General features: G+C 40.3%; 1 protein-coding gene across 21 annotated transcripts in view; it reads right to left on the bottom strand.

Moving 5' to 3' along the window:
• Nucleotides 1–22,704, bottom strand: part of GPHN (gephyrin) — a 566,685-nt gene that overhangs the window by 25,811 nt on the left and 518,170 nt on the right. For all 21 annotated transcript variants that reach the window (XM_070065103.1, XM_070065105.1, XM_070065109.1 and 18 more), the window contains one exon: nucleotides 7,880–7,967. In XM_070065103.1, the coding sequence (XP_069921204.1) occupies nucleotides 7,880–7,967 (88 nt within the window). The remainder of the gene's footprint in view (nucleotides 1–7,879; nucleotides 7,968–22,704) is intronic.

Raw genomic sequence — 22,704 nt, 5'->3', positions numbered from 1 at the left:
CTCATAATTTTTTTTTTTTTTAATTTGACAGATAGCGTTAGACAGTGGAGAGAGAGACAGAGAGAAAGGTCTTCCTTCCGTTGGTTCACTCCCCAAATGGCCGCTACGGCTGGTGCGCTGTACCAATGTGAAGCCAGGAGCCAGGTGCTTCCTCCTGGTCTCCCATGCGGGTGCAGGGCCCAAGCACTTGGGCCATCCTCCACTGCCTTCCCGGGCCACAGCAGAGAGCTGGACTGGAAGAGGAGGAGCAACCGGGACTAGAACCTGGCGCCCATATGGGATGCTGGCGCCGCAGGCGGAGGATTAACCAAGTGAGCCACGGTGCTGGCCCCATTTCTTTTTCTTAAACATACAAGAAGTAAAGTATATGTGAAGCAATATAAATAACAGGATCACTTTTAGGGCTATTTTATCAGTTCGTTCTTGTCTGAATTTTTAGTCATTTTGTTCTATTTCTGATATGTCTGATAATTTTAAAAAGTGAAGCCCTAACATATAATGAAAAGAGGTTCCAGATAATGACAAGTTCCTCCAGAAGGGATTCAATTTATTCTGGCAGTTAAAGTAAACTCCGGTTATCTTGGGATAAGTGGGAATTGAGATAATTTGGTGCTGGATTTCAGGCCTTCTAGGCTAGCTTATTTCCAGTTTGTTCTTATTCCTGGAACTTCTTCAAGGGTTTAAACTGAAAGCCTGAGATATTTGCTAGAGCCCCTCTTCCATGGCAGGTGCTGAATTCCTGAGATGGATGAAAATTCTGCTTATTTTATTTGCTTCTTTGCTACTCTTTGATGCTTCGCTTCTTGGCCTCTTTGACCATTACACCTCTCCCCTGACCTCTCTCCTAAGCCAAGAGGAACTGGTAAATGCTAGAAGAATTCCAGTTTTACCTCAGTGATTCACATTTCTCTGTGATCTTAGTGAGTTCAATGCTGGCCGTCTTGGTTGATCTCTTATACATCTATCTGCCTTTTCTTTTTCTTCTTTAGAGACTTTTGTGTAGCTTCGATACTTGATCTTAGCCAAAAGACCGAGAAGCGGTTGTACAGCTTCTATAGATATTCTTGGTGGGAGGGTAGGTCCAATTATGCTATTTCATCATAGCAGGAGAAATCTCCAGACTTTCTTAGGTGTTTCGATAGTGTTATGTCCTGACATCATGTACTTGGACTATACTGCGATGGCCTGAAAACGGGTATATATCCTCCGCTGGGCTACAAATTTTGTGGGTACATGGATCTATCTCTTTTTAAATTTTTTTAAAAAATATTTATTTATTTGAAAGGCAGAGCTAGAGAGAGAGAGAGAGAGAGAGGCAGAGGCAGAGAGAGAGAGAGAGAGAGAGAGATCCTCCATCTTCTGGTTCACTCCCCAAATGGCTGCAATGGCCAGAGCTGGACTGTCCTGAAGCAGAAGCCAGGAGCTTCCTCTGGGTCTCCCACACAGGTGCAGGGCCCCAAGCACCCGAGCCATTTTCTACTGCCCCTTCTCCGCCACAGGCCATAGCAGAGAGCTGGACTGGAATAGGAGCAGCTGGGCCTCAAACCAGTGCCCACTTGGGATGCCCGCCACGCCACAGTGCCTGCCCCATGAATTTTTTATATATCTATGCAATGAATCCCTATGGACTAGCACATGGAGTTCACTTGTCCACTTGTTAGTTCAGAGTTTTGAGTGACTATTAAACATCAGGAATTCTATATGTGCTGAGGATTTTATGGTAAACAAGGCAGATTTGTTTCCCAACACAAAGATATCCTCTTATATTTTATTGAGTGAGGAAGAAAAGCCAAAAATAAGTAACCAGCAAATCAAGTAATTACAATTTGTGGTACATGCTATGAAAGAAAGGAACAGACGGTAGGATACAGAATAACGAGGTGGAGTGAAGAATAAGGAAATGTCATTTTAGATTAGGTGATGATATCTTAGTTAAGCCCTGAAGGATTACATGGACTCAGGCATGTGAAGTGTGGAGGGAAGAGAATTCCAGAAAGAGGACACATATGAAAGCTGGTAATGGAGTAAAGAGTGTATCTTGAAAAAAAAAAAAAAAAAAAAAAAACAAGAAGGCAGCAGAAGTAGTGCAGGAGTAAGAGAGGCATAAGAATAAGATAACGTTGCAGACAGGCAGAGGCCACATCTGCAGAGCCTTAAAGTTATGATCCAGAGTTTGGAGAGCAGGTGCTTATTATATATTTTCTAAATGAGTGAACATATTTTACTTTTCATTCCATTTGACCAGGAAGGAGTGCTTCATGCTCCTAGGGACAGAGGGACAGCTTCTATCAGACACAGTGTCCAAGGCTGAGAATTATCTTTATTAAGTTTGGTCCACTCATTGAAGCAACAAGTCTTTTCTGACATTCTGAAACCCAGAGTCAGGTAGGAGCACTGGGGGCTTACAGAAGCTCATTATTCTCATATCTGCTGCATTCAATCTGACAAGATATCACACGTCATTTAGCTGCTGGAAAAAATCCATTGTTCACTAAGAGAAGGATAATAAAAAAAAAGAGAGAAAATAATATTATTATGAAAATAGTTTTGACCTTGCAGACCCATTTACAAGGTCTCAAGGACCCTTACAGGGGAACCACTCTGTTCTAAAGTTAGATGTCAGTTTGCTCTAGATTATAAAAGAGCACAATAAAGGACAAAATTTTGAAGGTGACCTTTATTTGCCTTGGTTTATAATATGTCTAAAATGAGAAATATGTTAAAACTTTATTGAATTCAAATTTGGAGAGCTTATTTCTGTGATACTGATTAATAATTTCCATATAATATGAAACTTTATTCTTATTGTATAATCTGCCCCTTTGTGTGCTTTATGTTTACTTTTGATTACTTAAAGAAATTAAAAAGCAGCCGACGCCGCGGCTCACTTGGCTAATCCTCCGCCTGAGGTGCTGGCACTCCAGGTTCTAGTCCCGGTTGGGGCACCAGGTACTAGTCCCGGTTGCTCCTCTTCTAGTCCAGCTCTCTGCTGTGGTCCGGGAGTGCAGCAGAGGATGGCCCAAGTGCTTGGGCCCCTGCACCCACATAGGAGACCAGGAGGAAGCACCTGGCTCCTGGCTTCGGATCGGTGCAGCGCTGGCCGTGGCAGCCATTGGGGGAGTGAACCAACGGAAGGAAGACCTTTCTCTCTATCTCTCTCTCACTGTCTATAACTCCCTCTCACTCTCTCTCTCTCTCTCACTGTCTAACTCTGCCTGGCAAAAAATAAAAAAAATAAAATAAGAAATAAAAAAGCAAAGAACAAATTGCTTCATCTACAAATGGACAAAACTTATTTATAATCATACTCATTTTCAACTATTTTATTTTTTTATTTTTATTTATTTATTTATTTTTGACAGGCAGAGTGGACAGTGAGAGAGAGACGGAGAAGGTCTTCCTTTTTGCCGTTGGTTCATCCTCCAATGGCCACTGCGGCCGGCGCACTGCAGCTGGCGCATCGCGCTGATCCGAAGCCAGGAGCCAGGTGCTTTTCCTGGTCTCCCATGGGGTGCAGGGCCCAAGCACTTGGGCCATCCTCCACTGCACTCCTGGGCCATAGCAGAGAGCTGGCCTGGAAGAGGGGCAACCGGGACAGAATCCGGCGCCTTGACCGGGACTAGAACCCGGTGTGCTGGCGCCGCAAGGCGGAGGATTAGCCTATTGAGCCGCGGCGCTGGCCTATTTTATTGTCATTTTGAAAAATTTGGTGGCCAGCGCCGCGGCTCAATAGGCTAATCCTCCGTCTGCGGCACTGGTACATGGGGTTCTAGTCCCGGTCGGGGCACCAGATTCTGTCCCGGTTGCTCCTTTTCCAGGCCAGCTCTCTGCTGTGGCCCGGGTGTGCAGTGGAGGATGGCCCAGGTCCTTGGGCCCTGCACCCGCATGGGAGACCAAGAGAAGCACCTGGCTCCAGGCTTCGGATCAGCGTGATGCGCCAGCCGCGGCGGCCAGTGGAGGGTGAACCAACAGTAAAAAAGGAAGACCTTTCTCTCTGTCTCTCTCTCTCTCACTGTCCACTCTGCCTGTCAAAAAAAGAAAAAAAAATTAGGTAACCAGTCTTATTTTTCAAATACTCATGATCTTATGTTAATCCAGTGCCCAGTTTTTTTTTTTTTTGGCGGTAAATCTTTTAACTTTGCCTTCTAAAGATCAACCCTAACTTTAAAAAAAATTTAAACATTTAAGAATATTCTTTATACCAAAAGTTATCCTTGAAATTTACTAGAGGGTCTCTAGAAAATCAGATTTATTCTTTCATCTTATAAAAAGAGATGTTAAAAATGATTAGGTTTGTCTAATATGTTACTATTTTAAGAATTTTATGAGAGGAGCTGTCATATCTGAGAAGAGATGTTCAGTTTTCCCGAGGTTAGATTCCTATAGGTAAATGTAATTAATATAAATATTGCAGAAATTTTTCAGCCTGTGGGAAGTCTCTGGAGGTTTGGCAATGTTCTTGCTGTTTAATTTTCAGAAGAAATAGTGATCTAATCTTTTTTGAAATAGGTATATATAGTAACCCAATAGGCAATTTTGCTTTTCTTTTATTTTGATATTAGTGGTTTCGGTAGGCACAACCACTGAGTATCTGTCATCTCTAGAAAGCTTTGCTTTACTCTGATGTTTGCCTTCAGGCTCTACTATAAGCTATGGACAAAAGCTTTTTTGTTTGCAAAAAACAATTGTTTGCAGAACACTAGGGAAAAGGATTGTAATAGGTAGTTAAAACTACTGACATTTCTAAGAAGACAGGCTTCTGAGGTGATATAATTTAGATAGCTTTCATCTTATCAGTGGAGCAGAACCAGTCAGGAATTCCAGATCACTTTAGTTTGGAAGCAGATGGTTTCATGAAAGCAGACTGCTAACCCAAAATCTAGCAGAAGATATATGACAAGGACTGACTGTAATGATAAGGAACATTTTATTATGTTTCCTTGTTTGGGATATTGTTCGTTAGTTTTAAATATTCAGTGGCTGCATGGCTCTACCTTTGGAAAAACAAATTCAATGGCACTTAAATGGGTAGTTAGCTCTCTTACTGTAAAATAATCAGGGCAAACTTAGTGAGCCCAGATTTTGTGATCAATCATTTTTTATGACTATTTTGATCACATGGGGGTGGTGGAGACCCTGTCAGGAGAAGTTAAGAGACTTTAAAATGGGCAAAAAAGATCACTAGTGTCCAGTGTAGTGTATCCTTCTGGTTACTGGAATCTTTTGTCTTTGAACAATGTTATGGAGATGTTTTGTTATGGAAAACTTATAGTAATACATGGCAAAAAGCAGACACTGTTTAAATGAAATGTTCACTGTCTTATAAAAATGAAACATTTTTTGAGATTTAAAAGTATTTATTAGAGTCAAAAATGAAACTCTTTGAAAAGGCTAGTTGGGACAGCATAAGATAGAGATGGGCAGAGATCTATAGGGAAGAAATGGTGGAAGAATATTTCTCCTTGGCTGGTTAGAGGATAGAAGTCTGTAGTTCCCATAAACAGCAATGGCCCCTCCCTCCCTTCTGCTTGGCACGCAATATTTTGGGGAGGTGGCCAGACTTCAGAAAATATGGTTGAGAAATGTGCCCACTGGCAGCCTAAGGTTCCCAGTCTCCCCACCACCCCAGAGTTGCTAGGAGGCTCAAAGGAGCAAAGACCTGACGTCTAATGGCACTGTAAGAATACTCTAGATGTATCCAGTGTAGACTAGTGAACTAGGTGCACCTCTCCAATGTTCTGGTTCTGCTTAAGTCCCTCCAGATTCCTTGGCATAATTCTTGGAAGAAACGAGTCTCAGTTGTAGCTTAAACAAAAATTGCTGCCAATCTTGTAGCTTAAGTGCTTAAGGTATGATTCAAATAGAAATAAATAAGAACATTTCTTGCCCACTTAAGTTTTTGCATGTAAGATTTACGCCTGCTACATAATGCTTCTGGATCTTTCCTTAATCGCCAGTCTTTTCAGTGACTGGTTTTCAGGCTCAGTTCCTGGGCTGAAGCAAATGATTTATCTCTTATGATTTTCTTTCTTTCTGCTGGTGAAGTACACTGGAAATGTCTTTGGGATTCAATTTGTTGGCTGGCAGGAGTTTGCTCATGTACGTTTTACTTCTTTCTTCCTGGTTCTTGTGTCATCTCATTACATCATCCCAAGGAAGTAGGAAGGACAATTATTAGCTCCTATGGAACACTTGGGATGCCCAGGTCCTAACATCTCTTTCTCAGTAAATGCCTTAGTGTGTCTTACTACACAACAAGTAAATAAAACCAATATGCTTAACTATCTTGGCTTTGTTTACTTGTGAGCAAATCTTTATGATAACTGACTTCTTTGTTAACACTTTGTTAATAATAATAATAAAAAAAGGTTAGATTGAAAAGTGTTCTGTCCTTACCACGGCTGAGCCACAATTGCCAAGCCTATGTATGTTGTAAGTTGTTTCTTCTTTGAAAGTACTAAAAAGACAAACTAGGCCTTCCAAGCAGACATTACCCCACAATTAAGTTCCTTAGGAATAAATATAAATTATACATAAAAATTCCTGGAAATAACAAACTTAACATTTACACAGCCCAACTTAAGGGTTTGCTCTTGTGATATTGACCGTACCACAGAGAGCCTGAAGGTAATGAAAGAGACACGTTGCACACACAGTGCAGACCTCAGCCCCAGCCTTAGAGACCTCAGGAGAGGCCCGCAGCAATTTGTTTCCTGGGGCTAAAGACACCTGGGGGACTTGGAGGGAAGATTAACCCAGCAATCTGTCTGGTCCAAGAACGCCTACCCGCGCTTCAGATCTTCCACTCCTGAATGTACTTTAAGATGGTAGTCTTGGACTGAGATTCTTTTTCTTACAGATTTTTGGCAGCCTAAGTGCTATTCCTAAACACTCTAAAACTAAAGTTTGTGCATGGAATGGAGGCACTGTCTGCTCAGGCTCACTTAGAGAAAATGCAGTTCACTGTCTAAAGAGTGAGATTATGAATTTAGGCAGCTTTACAGTTAGAGAAGGCAGGTTTCAAAAACAATCATATCTATACAAGATCTAGTTTAAAATAAAAAAGCTCTTGGAAAACATGAATTTTAGTAAAAATTGCTATTATGATAATATTGTTATATTTTTTCAATTTAGTCATTAAATGAGGTAAAAGAAAGCACAGAAAGGAATTATAGGCTGACAAAATATTCTGTGATCTGCACTATTTTTTGAGCCAAAATGTAAAGTTGTTTATTGTCAAAAGTATTTTACTTTAATAACATTATTCAGTGAACCCAATAGTCAGGATGAACTAACACATTTCATTAAGATATGAGAACATAAATTTAATTATACTGAAATATCAAATTGGGACTTTTATAAAACTAGTATCATATACAAAATAGTCCAGTAAAATCACATTGTGTATTTATATATTTTCATTATTACTATAACTTACTGGTTTTACAAATATGATCAAAAGGGATGCCTAATTTCCTTCATTCCTATGAGGAAGGGACCTATGTGTTCTTTATAAGGTTGGAATATATGATCGGTGACTTGGTTGTCTCTGACAAGTCATGTTCAAATTTAGGTAGAAGGAAGGACCTTAGAGCTTTACCCTGGGCGTAAATATCACATATAGAGGAAGAGACGTACGATAAAACTGAGAAGCAAGCCAGAAGTCTCCAGAACAGCAAACACCATTCTGTAACGGCTCTCTTGGGATAGGCTCTCTGCCCTACCACACTGCATCCCACCTTAGAAGACCAGTCATTTCTGAGACACCACGGGTTTTCAGCTTTGTGGATGCCTGGTTACGAACAATGGCTACCTCCCGGACCACAGTTTACTGACCATATGCAAGGGTACTGCAGCAGCTACCTCTTCATTTTTATACCTTTTCTCCCATGGAGACACCCCCTGATGTGATGATGACATCTGCACGGCTGATTCCCTCATTCAAGGCATTGAGTAAGTCATCTGGGCTGGAAAAAAAAGACAAATACATTAGCACATAAAGAAATATTTGGGATATAGTGCCAACTTAAAATGAACCCCCCTTATTAGCTGAGTAGACACTGACTTGAGTACAGCAATATATTCCATATGAAATGGGGATGGAATAGGTCTCAGCCTAACTGAAGCATAACTTTCACTGTAGAGAAAGGATCTTCTAAGTGCTGAAGCAGTGGCTACTGCTGCTTTCACGGAACTTTTATTCCAACAAGGTGGTATAATGAGGAGAGACAGTGAGATGTCAGGAGGATGTTTAACCATCCTGGTTTATCTAGGAATATCCTTGTTTTAGAACTGAAAGACACATGTCCTAGGATATCCCAGACAAACCAGGACAGATGGTCACCCTAGGTATTAAAAAGATCACATAGGACTCTTTGGAGGGAATGACTTACAGGACCAAACTCTGACAGATGTAAGGAATGGAAAAGGGCTTTGTAAAACGTGATCTATACAAGCAATGGCTTGGAACAGTGCAACAGTCTGGGAAATTTCTAGATCAGAGAGGGCAATAGCCTAACAAGAGTGAAGGACTTCACTGGAAATAGCTGGGATAGAGTGGAGGGGACATGATTTTGGAGGACTTTCAAACTCAGGAATTTGAATTTAGTCTACCGGAAATTGAAGGAGATCCCAAGAAATGTGAAGAGCCAGAGATGTTTGCTGAGAAAAGAGTAGCTAAACAAGAATATGGAAGGCAGAAACAGTATGAAATATCCTGAGTGGTAAAATTCCTGGCTCTCAACTGAAAATGCAAGGGAACCTGACTCTTTGATGGCATAGATCAGGGGTGGGTAATCTTTCTTCTCTGAATGGACATTTGGATATTTACAACATCATTTGCAGGCTTTACAAAATTATAAATTTAAAAATTAGCTTACTATAGATTTACTGAATTTCAAGTCCACCTGCAGTTTCCTTAGCAGGGACAGAAAAAATAATTTCCTATGACCTGTGGGCTAGACACACCCCAACCCTCACACAGATCAAAGACCTGGAGAGAAGACTGGAAAGAAATCGAAAGGTTTTATCTTCTGGTTGCTAGAGGGTTATAGAGGCCTCACCGAGGTTTATCAAGTGATATAAACAAAATACCAAACATAGGGACCTAAGAATGGACAGGATGGTAGGCAGCAGCTGAATCTACACACAGCTGGGCAAGGTGCTTGCAGGCATTTCCCTTCAACTGAACAGAATACACAAATGGTAAATTGTGTTCTGTGAAATTTTTACCTATGGAGTAGGGGTTGTTTCCCTTTACATTACCTGATTTTTTCTTTTTCTTTCTCCTCCATGGACATCTAACATGGGTATCTAAAAAGGAAGTAATCATGGCTTCTAATTTTCTAGTACTTGATTTTAGTACCTCTTGAGGCTCAACTGTATTCTTGGTCTTGGGTTCCATGAGATAACAACCCTCATGGTCCCACAAACCCCTCCTCTGCTTTAGCTATCTTTAGAAAGTTTTTCTGTTAACTTGAATCCAAGTAACCTCTCAATGAGACAGAATGTGTTCTCCCAAATCTTTCAAGATTCTGAAGTCAATTCATGTCCCTTTATCTTAATGCACTACTTGATGAGAGGAGAAAAAAGAAAGTTAGAGGCTTCACACGGCAAGATTTGTAACTAGGCTTTCATTTCACTTTCACGCAGGCATGACAGAGGTAAAGAGAGGAACCTGAGATCTACCAGAGACACTATTGGTACAGCACCTCTGAGAGATAAGCTAGTTTGGAGTGGCATAACACAGAGGTTAGACTGTGAACTACAGAGTCAGATTACTTGAGTTTAAATCTTGGTGCCACTATCAGTTTAGATTTATAATCTTGGACAAGAAGCTTAACTTCTCTTTTTCTCAGTATTCCTTTTGTAAAGCAGGGATGGGACCAGCGTTGTGATGTAGTGGGTAAAGCCACCACCTGTGCTGCCAGCATCCCATATAGGTGCTGGTTCCTGTCCTGGATGCTCCACTTCTCCTCCAGCTTGCTGCTAGTGGTCTGGGAAAAGGCAGTGGAAGATAGCCCAAGTGCTTGGGGCCCTGCTACCCCCATGGGAAACCTGGAAGAAGACCCTGGAGCATATCGGATTTCTTTGTACTATTTCACAATTTTTGCTTTGTAAATATAAAATTATTCTGAAATAAGTTATAAAAACCAAATAAAGTAAATATATAACATTTAAAAAATCTTACTTGTGTATGACAAATACTGATGATGATGGAAAAATTTGTACTTTTGAAATTTGAAATATTTTCTTAGCATTGTTACTAGAGGGGCTGTTGGATTAAGCAGATTAAGTGTTTTAGGTATATATGAGTGATTTTCCTTTTCTTAGAAAGAGGCAGATCTTGAAGGGATATCGTGATGCCACTTGAATATTCCTTCACTAAACACAATAGTTTTTTTTAAATTTTATTTAAGGTATACAAATTTCATGTATTTCATATACACAGATTTAGGAACATATATACTCTATACTCTTGCCTGTGCGCCCACTCTCTTCCTCTACTTTCTCATATACCCACTCTTAATTTTTACAAAGTTCAGTTTACTTTATATTCATAAGATTAACCCTACAGAGGAGAGAAGCTCCACTTTGACTATGACCTTGTCTAAACAAGATAAGAGTCGGAGAACTCAAAAGGCTTCCATAGCCTTGGAAACTCATGACTGGAGCACAGGGAGATTACTGATGCCATAAACAGGAGTGTCAATTTGTAAAGTCAACAACAGGAGTCACTGTGCACTTACTCCTCATGTAGGATCTCTGTCCTTAATGTGCTGTACATTGAGATTTAATGCTATAACAAGTACTAAAACAGTATATTTCACTTTGTGTTTCTATGGGGTGCAAACTGTTGAAATCTTTACTTAATGTATACTAAACTGATCTTCTGTAAAAAAAAAAAAAAAGGAAAGAAATTATCAATTCCCAACTCGACTCTCACTGGGATTAAACATGACAACAGGTCTGATCTGATTTCATCATCATTTAAAAAATCATCTATTATTTTTCACTTTATGTTTCTGTGTGGGAGCAAACTGTTGAAATCTTTACTTAATGTATGCTAAACTGATCTTCTGTATATAAAGAGAATCGAAAATGAATCTTGATGTGAATGGAAGGGGAGAGGGAGTGGGAAAGGGGAGGGTTGCGGGTGGGAGGGACGTTATTGGGGGGAAGCCATTGTAATCCATAAGCCGTACTTTGGAAATTTATATTCATTAAATAAAAGTTAAAAAAAAAAAAGATTAACCCTACAGAAAGTAAATAGTTCAACAAACTATGAGGGAAAAAAAACCAGTTATTCAACAGTAGAGATGGGGCTATAAACAGTCATCAAATCTCAAACTGTCAATTTCACTCCTATACATTACATTTTAGATACTCTATTGGCTACCATATGACCCAGCAATCTCAATCCAGGGAATTTATCCAAGGGAAATGAAATCAGCATATGAAAGAGTTATGTGTACTCCCATGTTCACTGCAGCTGAATTCACAACAGCTAAGATATGGAATCAACCCAAATGTCCATCAACTGATGACTGAATAAAGAAATTATGGTATATATACACTATGGAATATTACTCATCTATAAAAAAAAAAGAAAGAAAGAAAAAGAAAAACAAGGAAAGAGCCTGAAATCCTGTCTTTTGCAAGAAAATGGATGCAACTGGAAACCATTACACTTAGTGAAATAACCCATTCCCAGAAAGACAAATACCAAAGTTTTCCCTGATCTGTAGTAACAATTATAATTTTAATTAGATTTGGATGGTGATTAACCATTTCTTTATTTTAAAATTATTTATTTATATTTTATTGATATAAAGAAAACAGATTTTATGTAGTTCACAGATACAATTTCTTTTTTTAATTATTTTTTTTTGACAGGCAGAGTTAGACAGTGAGAGAGAGAGAAACAGACAGAAAGGTCTTCCCTGAGTTGGTTCACACCCCAAATGGCTGTGATGGCCGGTGCAGTGCGCCGATCCAAAGCCAGGAGCCAGGTGCCTCCTCCAAGTCTCCCATGCGGGTGCAGGGCCCAAGCACTTGGGCCATCATCCTCTGCTGCTTTCCTGGGCCACAGCAGAGAGCTGGACTGGAAGAGAAGCAACAGGGACAGAATCCGGCACCCCAACTGGGACTAGAACCTGGGGTGCTGGTGCCGCAGGTGGAGGATTAGCCTAGTGAGCCGTGGTGCCGGCCCACAGATACAATTTCTAAGAATATAATACTTTCCTCTCTCCCTTCATTTACCTTTACTCTTCCTTTCTTTTTAAGTTTTTGTAATACATTTTAAATATACTTTACAGGCAAAGGCTTAATGCTCCAGTAAATAAAGAGTTCACCAAGTAAAAAGTAGAAAGAGCACTGTTCAGCAGGAATATAGACAAAGGCTATAAACAATAATCAAATCCAAATAATTCAACTTCACTAATATATATTACATTTTTATATTCATATATTAGCTACTAAACATCAGAAAAATGTGATATTTGCCCTTTTTTGGACTGGCTTATTATACTAAGCATAATGATCTCTAGCTGCATCCATTTTGTTACAAAAGTTAGGATTTCATTCATTTTTATGGCTGAGTAGTATTCCATCATGTATATGTACAACACTTTCTTTATCTAGTCATCAGCTGATGGACAACTAGATTGGTTCCATATCTTAGCTATTGTGAATTCAGCTGCATAAACATGGGTACATGTAACTCTTCCATATCCTGATTTCATTTCCTTTAGGTATACTCCCAGAAATGGGATAGCTAGGTCATATTGGTAGATATATATTATGGATCAAGGATCTAAAACTAAGACATGAAATTACTAGAGAAAAACAAAGACATTGGGATAGGCAGACTTCTTGAATAAGACTCCAGAAGCACTGGCCAAAAAAAAAAAAAAAAAAAGGCAAAAATAGAAAAATAAGATTATATCACGCTAAGAAGCTTCTGCAATAGCAAAGGAAACACTGAACAAAGTGAAGAGGCAACCAACAGAATGGAAGAAAATATTTGCCAACTATTAATCTAATAAATGATTAATATTCAGAATATATAAGGAGCTTAGGAAACTCAACAACGGCAAGAAAACAAACATTCCGGTTAAGAAATGGGGAAAGGACATGAGCAGCATTTTTCAAGACAGGAAATTCAAATGGCCAACAGACACATGAAAACAACGCTCAGGATCACTAGCCATCAGGAAAATACAAATCAAAACCAGAATGAGGTTTCACCTCACCACAGTTAGGATGGCTCTCATATAGAAATCAAAAAATAACAATGTTGGCAAGGATACAGAGAAAAGGGTACCCTAATACACTGTTGTTGGGAATATAAACTGGTAAAATTCTTATGGAAGACAGTATGGAGATTCCTCAGTAAATTAAAAATAGATCTACCACGTAACCACTTCTTTAAAGATAATTCCAGGTCATCTTGGAGTGAGATGAGAGGAACCTGTGGCAGCATGTGCCACTGGTGGTACTGCCTAAGCAAGAACCTTAAGGTCGCTACTGACTTTGAGTCCAGCCTGAACAACTAGCAGGGGCAGGGTACCTACCTAACCCCTGAATGGAGAGCACATCGCTTCCCTTCTGCCCCCACCAAGGTGTCCAGTGACCAGCAGGGAGGAAATGCCATCTTAATAAGGCAAGTAGAGGCTGATGTTACCTGGGTGCAACAGGGATATTTTATTGGAGAGATAAATCCACTGGCCCCACTGATTGAGCAACCTCCAGCAACCTGGAGGGTTGCTGGGGGGTGGGGCACCCTCTTAGGCCCATGAAGTGCTCCCCTCCCCTCACTCTATCAAGGCACTCAGATTCTAATTCCCAAGGCAGAACACATCCAAGTCAGCCAGGCAGCTGGCTCTGGTAACTCTGCAGCTCTTTCCATGGGTGGGTAGGCTCACAGGGCTGGGAGTTGACCCGTTGCTCCCTGTGACTGTTGGGGCCCTGTGCCTTGTGACTGTGCAAATCCTGTGACTGTGTGATAGGGCGTGAGGTGTGGTTGTGTCTTTGGGCAATCACTGGGGCTGGGTTTAGATGCTCAGAGTTACCTGAGTGCTGGGTTGGTCATCACAGAAGGCTCTGTATTCACACTGAGGAACACACAGATCCTTTGGTTCATGTGCCTGAATGGGTGGGATGTGTAGGCACGGTGGGCTCACCCAGGGCAGTTGGTTCACCTTGGAAGAGAGGGGTTAGGCTGGCTATGAATATACCAGCTGATGTAATAATACCCTCCCCTCTGCTGACGACAGAGGAGATCTACCACACCCACTTTGGTTATCACTCTCGACTTTTATTTTACCCTTGATCACTGGCCCCATCACTACAGCCTCTGGATATCATCTGAAGGACCAGGCATGCCAGTAAGCCATAGAGGCATATTTCTAAGATAAAAATCCTCTGAGGTGAAGCCCAGCAAGGGTTTCCATAGATGCCTAAAAATAAATGTAAATACAAGAAACATGAACAAGATGACAATATGACCCAAACAAAACTTCAATATTAGAATATGAAGATGAAGATTTGATTTCCTGAAGAGGAAATCAAAAGAATGATCATAAGATTACTCAGAAACACAGAGAATAAATACAAGAGTTAAAGAGATCCACAAGTGACATAGATGAGAAATTCTACTGAAAAAGAGATATTGAAGAGAAATCAAACTAAAATATGAGATATGAAGAATTCAGTATGTCAAGTGGAAGGCCTTAATGACAGATGTGGTGGGGCAGAACAAAGAATATCTGATCTAGAAGACTAGAAGACTAATCTTTGGAAATATTTCAATCAGACAAAAAGAAGAAGAGGAAGAAGAAAAAAATTTAAAAAATTCAAATAGTATTTGAGATATATAGAATACTATCAAAATACCGGAAGTGCATGTTTTAAGAATTCCTGAAGGTACGGAAATACAGAATGGATTAGAAGACCTATTCAGTGAAATAACAGCAGAAAATTTCCCAAATTTATAAAAAGATATGGACATCCAAGTACAGGAAGCACACAGAACTCCTAATAGACATGATCAAGAATGATCTTTACCACGTCACATTATAGTCAAACTTTCAAAAGTAAAAGATAAAGAAAAGATTGTAAAACGTGCCCAAGAGAAATGCCAGATTACCTTCAAAATATTTCCAATTAGACTGACAGATGATTTCTCATCAGAAACCCTATAGGCTAGGAAAGAATACAGAAACATAGACCAAGTCCTAAAAGAAAGAAAAACTTCAACTCAGAATACTGTACCCAGTGAAGCTCTCATTCATAAATGAAGGTGAAATGAAGATCTTCCAAAACAATCAGAAATTGAAAGAATTTGTCACCATTCACCCAGCCTTATAAATGATATTTAAGCATGTGCTACAAACAGAAACAGGAAGATAGCATCATGAAAGAATGTGAAAGCAGAAAATCCCCCTGTAAAAGTACAAAGGAAGCCGGTGCCACGGCTCACTAGGCTAATCCTCTGCCTTGCGGCACTGGCACACCGGGTTCTAGTCCCGGTCAGGGTGCTGATTTCTGTCCCGGTTGCCCCTCTTCCAGGCCAGCTCTCTGCTGTGGCCAGGGAGTGCAGTGGAGGATGGCCCAAGTGCTTGGGCCCTGCACCCCATGGGAGACCAGGATAAGTACCTGGCTCCTGCCATCAGATCAGCACGGTTCTCCGGCTGCAGCGCGCCGGCCGCGGCGGCCATTGAAGGGTGAACCAACGGCAAAGGAAGACCTTTCTCTCTGTCTCTCTCTCTCACTGTCCACTCTGCCTGTCTAAAAAAAAAAAAAAAAAAAAAAAGTACAAAGGAAATCCAAAACAAACAATAGGAATACTTTAGAAAAATGGCAGGACCAAGTCATTACTTATCAATGATAATCTAGAAGGTAAATGGCTTAAGTTCTCAAACAAAAACATACAGACTGGCTGAATGTATTAAAAACAAGACCCATATATTTGCTGCCTATAAAAAACAGACCTCACCAACAAAGATGCACAAAGACTGAAAGTGAAAGTATAGAAAAAGATATTCTATGATAATGGAAATAAAAAGTGAGTAGGAGTAGCTATCCTAATAGAAAAAATAGACTTTAACACAAAACTGTTAAAAGAGACAAAGAAGGGCATTATGTAATGATTAAGGAATCACTTCAACAGGAAGAATTAACTATAATAAACACATATGCATCCAATGCTAGGGTACTTGACTATTTAAAACAAATGTTAATGGATCAAAAGGGAGACATAGACCCCAATATATAAATAACTGGGGACTTCAACACCCCACTTTCATTAATGAACAGATCAGCTATACAAAAAATCAACAAAGAAATAACAGAGCTAATCTACAGTATTGACCAAATGGACTTAATTAATATCTACAGAACATTTAATCCCACAGCTGTAGAATACACATTCTTTTCATCAGTTCATGGAACTTTCTCTAGGATAGACCATATACTAGGCCATAAAACAAGTCTCAACAAATACAGAAAAATTGAAATAGTAACATGTATCTTCTCTGACCACAACAGAATGAAGCTGGAAATTACCAACTTAAGAAATGAGAAAATATGCAAACATATGGATACTGAATAACATGCTCCTAAATGAACAGTGGCTCATAGAAGAAAAAAGGAATTAAAAAATTCCTAGAAATGAATGAAGATGACAGTATAACATATCAAAACTTAAGGGATATAGCAAAAACAGTGTTAAGAAGAAAGTTTAGAGCAATTAGTGCCTACATCAAGAAATTGGAAAGGCATGAAATAAATGATCTATCAATGCATCTCAAGGTCCTAGAAAAACAAACAAACCAAACAAAAATTAGTAAGAAGAAATAAATAATACAAATTAGAGAAGAAATAAACAAAACCAAAACCAAATAAAGAAAAAAGATCAGTGAAATGAATAGCTGCTTTATTTAAAAAAAAAATAAACAAAATGTATATATCATTGGCCCAACTAACAACAACAAAAAAAGGGGTATGCCCCAAATTAATATAATCAAAGATGAAAAAGAAGATGTTACAATGGATACCACAAATATAAAAAGAATCATCAGCAATTACTACAAATAGCTACATGCCAACAAATCTAAAATTGTAGATGAAATGGATAGATTTCTATAGACATATAATTTACCAAAATTGAGTCATGAGACATAGAAAACCTAAGTAGACAAATAACTAAGATGTAGTTGAATCAGTAATAAAGACCCTCACAACAAAGAAGAGCCAATGACCAATGGCTTTACTGCTGAATTCTACCAAACTTTCAAAGAAGAACCAATTTTAATTCTCCTCAAACTATTCAAAAAAATTAAAAGGGAGGTAAGTCTTCCAAATTTCTTCTATGAGGCCAGCATCACCTTAATTCCAAAACCAGAAGAAGATGCAACAAAGAAAGGGAACTATAGATCAATATCCCTGATGAACACAGATGCAAAAATCCTCAATGAAATACTAGCTGATCGAATTCAACAACACATCAAAAAGATCATTCACCTGGACCAAGTGAGAATTATCCCTGGTATGTAGGGTTGGTTCAACATACACAAATTTATAAATGTGATACATCACATTAGCAAAGTAAAGAATAAAAATCACAAGATTATCTCAACAGGTGCAGAGAAAGCATTTGATAAAATACAACACTCCTTCATGGTAAAAACCTTAAGGAATTGGGTATAGAAGGAACACACCTCCACACAATCAAGGCAATAATTCGATAGCATCATATTGAAGGGTGGAAAGCTGAAGGCATTTCCACTGAATATCTACAGCCAGACAAGGGTGTCCATTCTTACGATTAAATATAGTTTTTGAAATGTTAGCCAAAGCAAGGAGGGAAAGAAGGAAGGAAGGAAGGAAGGAAAGAGGAAGGAAGGAAGAGAGGGAGGGAGGGAGGGAGAGAGGAAAGGAGAGAGGGAGAGGGAGAAAGAGAGGAAGAGAGTGAAAGTGAGAAAGAGAAAGAGAGAAAGAGAGAGGAAGAAAGGAAGGAAGGGAAGAAGGGAGGGAGGAAGGGAAGGAGGGAGGGAGGAAGGGAGGGAAGAATGAATCAAAGGGATACAAATGGGAAAGGAGGAGGTCAACTTATCCCTGTTTGCAGATGATATGATCATATTCATAGGGAAACTAAAAGACTCCACTAAGAGATTACTGGAAGTTTGGCAAAGTTTCAGGATATAAAATCAACACACAATAATCAACAACATTTGTACATACAAACAATGCCATGGCTGAGAAAGAATTTGTAAAACTGTCCCCATTCACAGTAGCTACAGAAATATTTAAATAACTTGGGATAAATTTAACCAATGATGGGAAAGATTTCTACAATGAAAATTACAAAACATTAAGAAATAGAAGAAGACACAAAAGAGTGGAAAAATCTCCCATGTTCATGGACTGGAAGAATTAATATCATCAAAATGTCCATACTACCCAAAACAATTTACAGATTCAATGTAATCTGAATCAAAATATCAAAGACATTCTTTTCAGATCTGGAAAAAAATGACTGTAAAATTCATATGGAGTCACAAGAGACCTCAAATAGCTAAAGTACTACTAAACAATAAAAATGAATCTGGAGGCATCACAATACAAAATTTCAAGACATATTACAGGACAGTTATAATCAAAACAGCCTGGTACTGGCAGAAGAAAAGATGTGGACCAATGGAACAAAGTAGAGACCCCAGAAATTAATATATGCATCTACAAATAATCTTTGACAAATGAACTAAAATCACTCCCTGGAAGGACAATTTCTTTAAGACATAGTGTTGGGAAATTTGGACCTCTATATGTGGAAGTATGAAATAAGACCCATACTGTATACCTTTTATAAAAATCAGGGCCGGCGCTGTGGCTCACTAGCCTAATCCTCCGCCTTGCGGCGCCGGCACATTGGGTTCTAGTCCCGGAGGATTAGCCTATTGAGCTGCGGCGCCGGCCGGGAATGTAAACTTGTACAACATTATGGAAGACAGCATAGAGACTCCTCAGGAATCAGGAAATAAATCTATGATATGACAGTGGCGGAAATGAAATCAGCATATGAGTTATCTGCACTCCCATTTCATAGCAGTTCAACTCACAATAGCTAAGATATGGAATCAACTCAAATGTCCATCAACTGATGACTAGCTAAAGAAAATGTGGCATATATTACTTAGCCGTAAAAAAGAATGAAAGTCTGTCTTTTGCAACAAAACATGCAATGGGAGACCATTATGCTTAGTGAAATAAGCTAGTCCCAAAAAAGACAAATATCACATGTTTTCCCTGATTTGTGGTAACTAATTTACAGAATAAAAAAAGATCTACTGTATATAAGTGAAACTGACATTGTGAAGTTTGAATATTGTTTATAGCCCTTGCCTATATTCTTGAGGAACAGTGGTTTAATTACTTACTACTTGTTGAATTCTTTATTTAGTGGTGGGTTAAGCTTTGTGATTATAAAGAAAATTCAAACTACGTCATTGTAAAAATTAAAGGAAGGAGAAGGGAGGGTAGAATCAAGGGAGGAAGTGACGAAAGGGTGGGAAGTATCACTATGTGTTTAAATCTGTGTATATGAAATACATGAATCTGTTCCCCTTATATAAAAAATTAAATAGGAAAGAAAAAGAAATACCAGCATTAATTTTTTAAAAGATTTATCTATTTATATGAAAGGCAAATTACAGAGAGGCACAGAAAGAGAGAGAGAGGTCTTCTATCCACTGGTTCACTCCCCAAATGGCCCCAATGTCCAGAGTTGAGCTGATCTAAAGCCAGGAGCCAGGAGCTTCTTCTGGGTCTCCCACGCAGGTGCAGAGGCCCAAGGACTTGGGCCATCTTCTACTGCTTTCCCAGGCCACAGTAGAGAGCTGGACTGGAAGTGGAGCAGCTGGGACTAGAACCAGCGCCCATATGGGATGCCGGCACTGCAGGCGGTGGCCTTACCTGCTATGCCATAGCGCCAGCCCCAGCATTAATTCTGATTTTTCAAGACTATCTATTCATTTTCACTTGACTTATTAAGTACCTATCCATGATTCTCTTAGAGTACAAATATTATATGAAAACTTTCTATGTGATGTTTTTGTAAATGCTAAGAATGTAAGTACTAGATGAGAGTACTGAAGATGAGACACTGAAGGCCTTACTGTCATAAAGTCTAGAATCCGGTTTTACCTCCAGTGCTAACCCTGAAAGTGTGCGTGTGTGTGGAGGGGGTTGTCTCATTCTCCTTATCTGTAAAATGAGGATATTTGCATAGACTGGGTCCTTTCCTATGTTACTTGATTTTTTTTTTCCTAGAAAGATTTGTTTATTTATGTATTTGAAAGTCAGAGTTAGAGAGAGGGAAAGACAAGAGATATTCCATCAGCTGGTGCACTCCCCAGATTTCCATAACAGCCAGGGCTGAGCCAGGAGCACCATCTAGGTCTCCCATGTGGGTTCAGGGTCTTCAGCACTTGGGCCATCTTCTGCTGCTTTTCCCAGGCAATCAGCAGGCAGCTGAATTGGAAGTGGAGTACCCAGGACTTGAAACGGTACCCATAGGGATGCTGGCATCACAGGCAGTGGCTTCATCAGCTATGCCACAAGGCCAGCCACAGTCCTCTCCTTCTTTAACATTCATTGATTTGAGCATTTTTAGTTTTTTTTTTTTTTTTTTTTGACAGGCAGAGTGGACAGTGAGAGAGAGATACAGAGAGAAAGGTCTTCCTTTGCCGTTGGTTCACCCTCCAATGGCCGCTGCGGCCGGCGCGCTGCAGCCGGAGCACCGCGCTGATCTGATGGCAGGAGCCAGGAGCCAGGTGCTTTTCCTGGTCTCCCATGGGGTGCAGGGCCCAAGCACCTGGGCCATCCTCCACTGCACTCCCGGGCCACAGCAGAGAGCTGGCCTGGAAGAGGGGCAACCGGGACAGAATCCGGCGCCCCAACCGGAACTAGAACCCGGTGTGCCGGCGCTGCTAGGCGGAGGATTAGCCTAGTGAGCCACGGCGCCAGCGATTTGAGCATTTGATGCTAGTTGGGACCCAGTTCAAACATAAAGGTGTCATTTTCAGATTGACCCAGATATCTACTTAAAAAAACACTACACTGCCATATCCCTAGCTACAACTAAACAGTTCAGGAAGTACAGAGGCCTTTTTGGGGGTATTTTAACAGATGACTACAGTTCGGGAGTTCAGACGTCTGTGCCTCTTAGCAGCTGTTAACCCTCTTTCCCACTACAACTCCATGCCCATCAGGTCCAAAAGGCCCTAGCAGCTTCCTGAGCTCCAAAGGTAAGCAGAGCTCTTAGTAGGCAAAAGAAAATCCAAAGTGCTCCAATTTTCAGATTGGGGGTGCTCACCTGGTAAAGTCTGTGCAAATAATCCAAAATCTGAAAAAATTCAAAATCTGCAATACTTCTGGCCCCAAGCATTTTGGATAAAATGTACTCAATCTGTATCAGTAATCTAAGAAGCCAACAACTGGAGGGTAAAAAATAAACACCCACCAACAAGATCCACACTGAGTTCTGGGCTCCTGGATTGGACCTGGTCCAGCCCTGGCTGTTTCAGGCATTTGGGAAATGAACCAGTGGATGAAAGATCTAATCTGTCCCTACTTTTCAAATAAATTAATCAGAAAATAAAAGATTGCTAAATAAACTATACAAAATAAGATATGTATACTGAAAATGTGAAAATATGAGATGCCTCAAAAGAATGGAAAAACTAAAAAATCTTAAATCACTTAAAGACTGTACTTTGAAAAAACTTATTTATCTGAAAGATAAAAGTGACACGGCGGGGCGGGGCGGGGTGGGGGGCGCGGAGGCAGGGAGAGCTGGCTCACTCTCCAAATTGTGGCAACAGCCAGGTCTGGTGTCAAAGTCAGGAGACAGGAACCCCATTCTGGTCTCCCACAAGGGGGATGAGCCCAAACACATGGGCCATCTTCTGTTGCCTTCCCAGGCACAAAAGCATGAAGCTGAGAAACAGAACAGAAAGGATTCGAATCAGTACCCCCATATGGGATGCTGTTGTCAAATGCAGGTTAATTTTCTGACCCACAGCTCTAGCCCCACAGTACTTTTTCTTTTTTTTTTTTTTTAGATTTTATTTGTTTATTTGAGAGGTAGAGTTACAGGCAGTGAGAGGGAGAAACAGAGAGAAAGGTCTTCCATCTGTTGGTTCACTCCCCAGATGGTTGCAACAGCCGGAGCTGTGCTGATCTGAAGCCAGGAGCCAGGTGCTTCCTTTGGTTTCCCATGTGGGTGCAGGGGCCCAAGGACTTGGGCCATCTTGTACTGCTTTCCCAGGCCACAGCAGTGAGCTGGACTGGAAGAGGAGCAGCCAGGACTAGAATCGGTGCCCAAATGGAATGCTGGCACCGCAGGTGGAAGATTAACCTACTGTGCCAAAGCACAGGCCCCCGAGGTGTTGTTTTTAATAGGTTTATTTATTTATTTGAAAGGCGGAGTTATAGACAGAGAGATCTTCTATCTGTTGGATCACTCCCCAGATGGCCACAGTGGCCAGGACCAGGCCACAGCCAAGTTGGTAGCTTCATCTGCGTCTCCTATGTGGGTGCAGGGGCCCAAGGACTTGGGCCATCTTCTACTGCTTTGCTAGGCACTGATCAGGGAGCTGGATCAGAAGTGGGGCAGCCAGGACTGGAACCAATGCCAATATG

The sequence above is a fragment of the Oryctolagus cuniculus genome, chromosome 20, assembly GCF_964237555.1.
Source record: "Oryctolagus cuniculus chromosome 20, mOryCun1.1, whole genome shotgun sequence".
NCBI lineage: Eukaryota > Metazoa > Chordata > Mammalia > Lagomorpha > Leporidae > Oryctolagus > Oryctolagus cuniculus.
The sequence above is the reverse complement of the archived record's forward strand: the minus strand, read 5'-3'. Positions and strand labels throughout refer to the sequence as shown.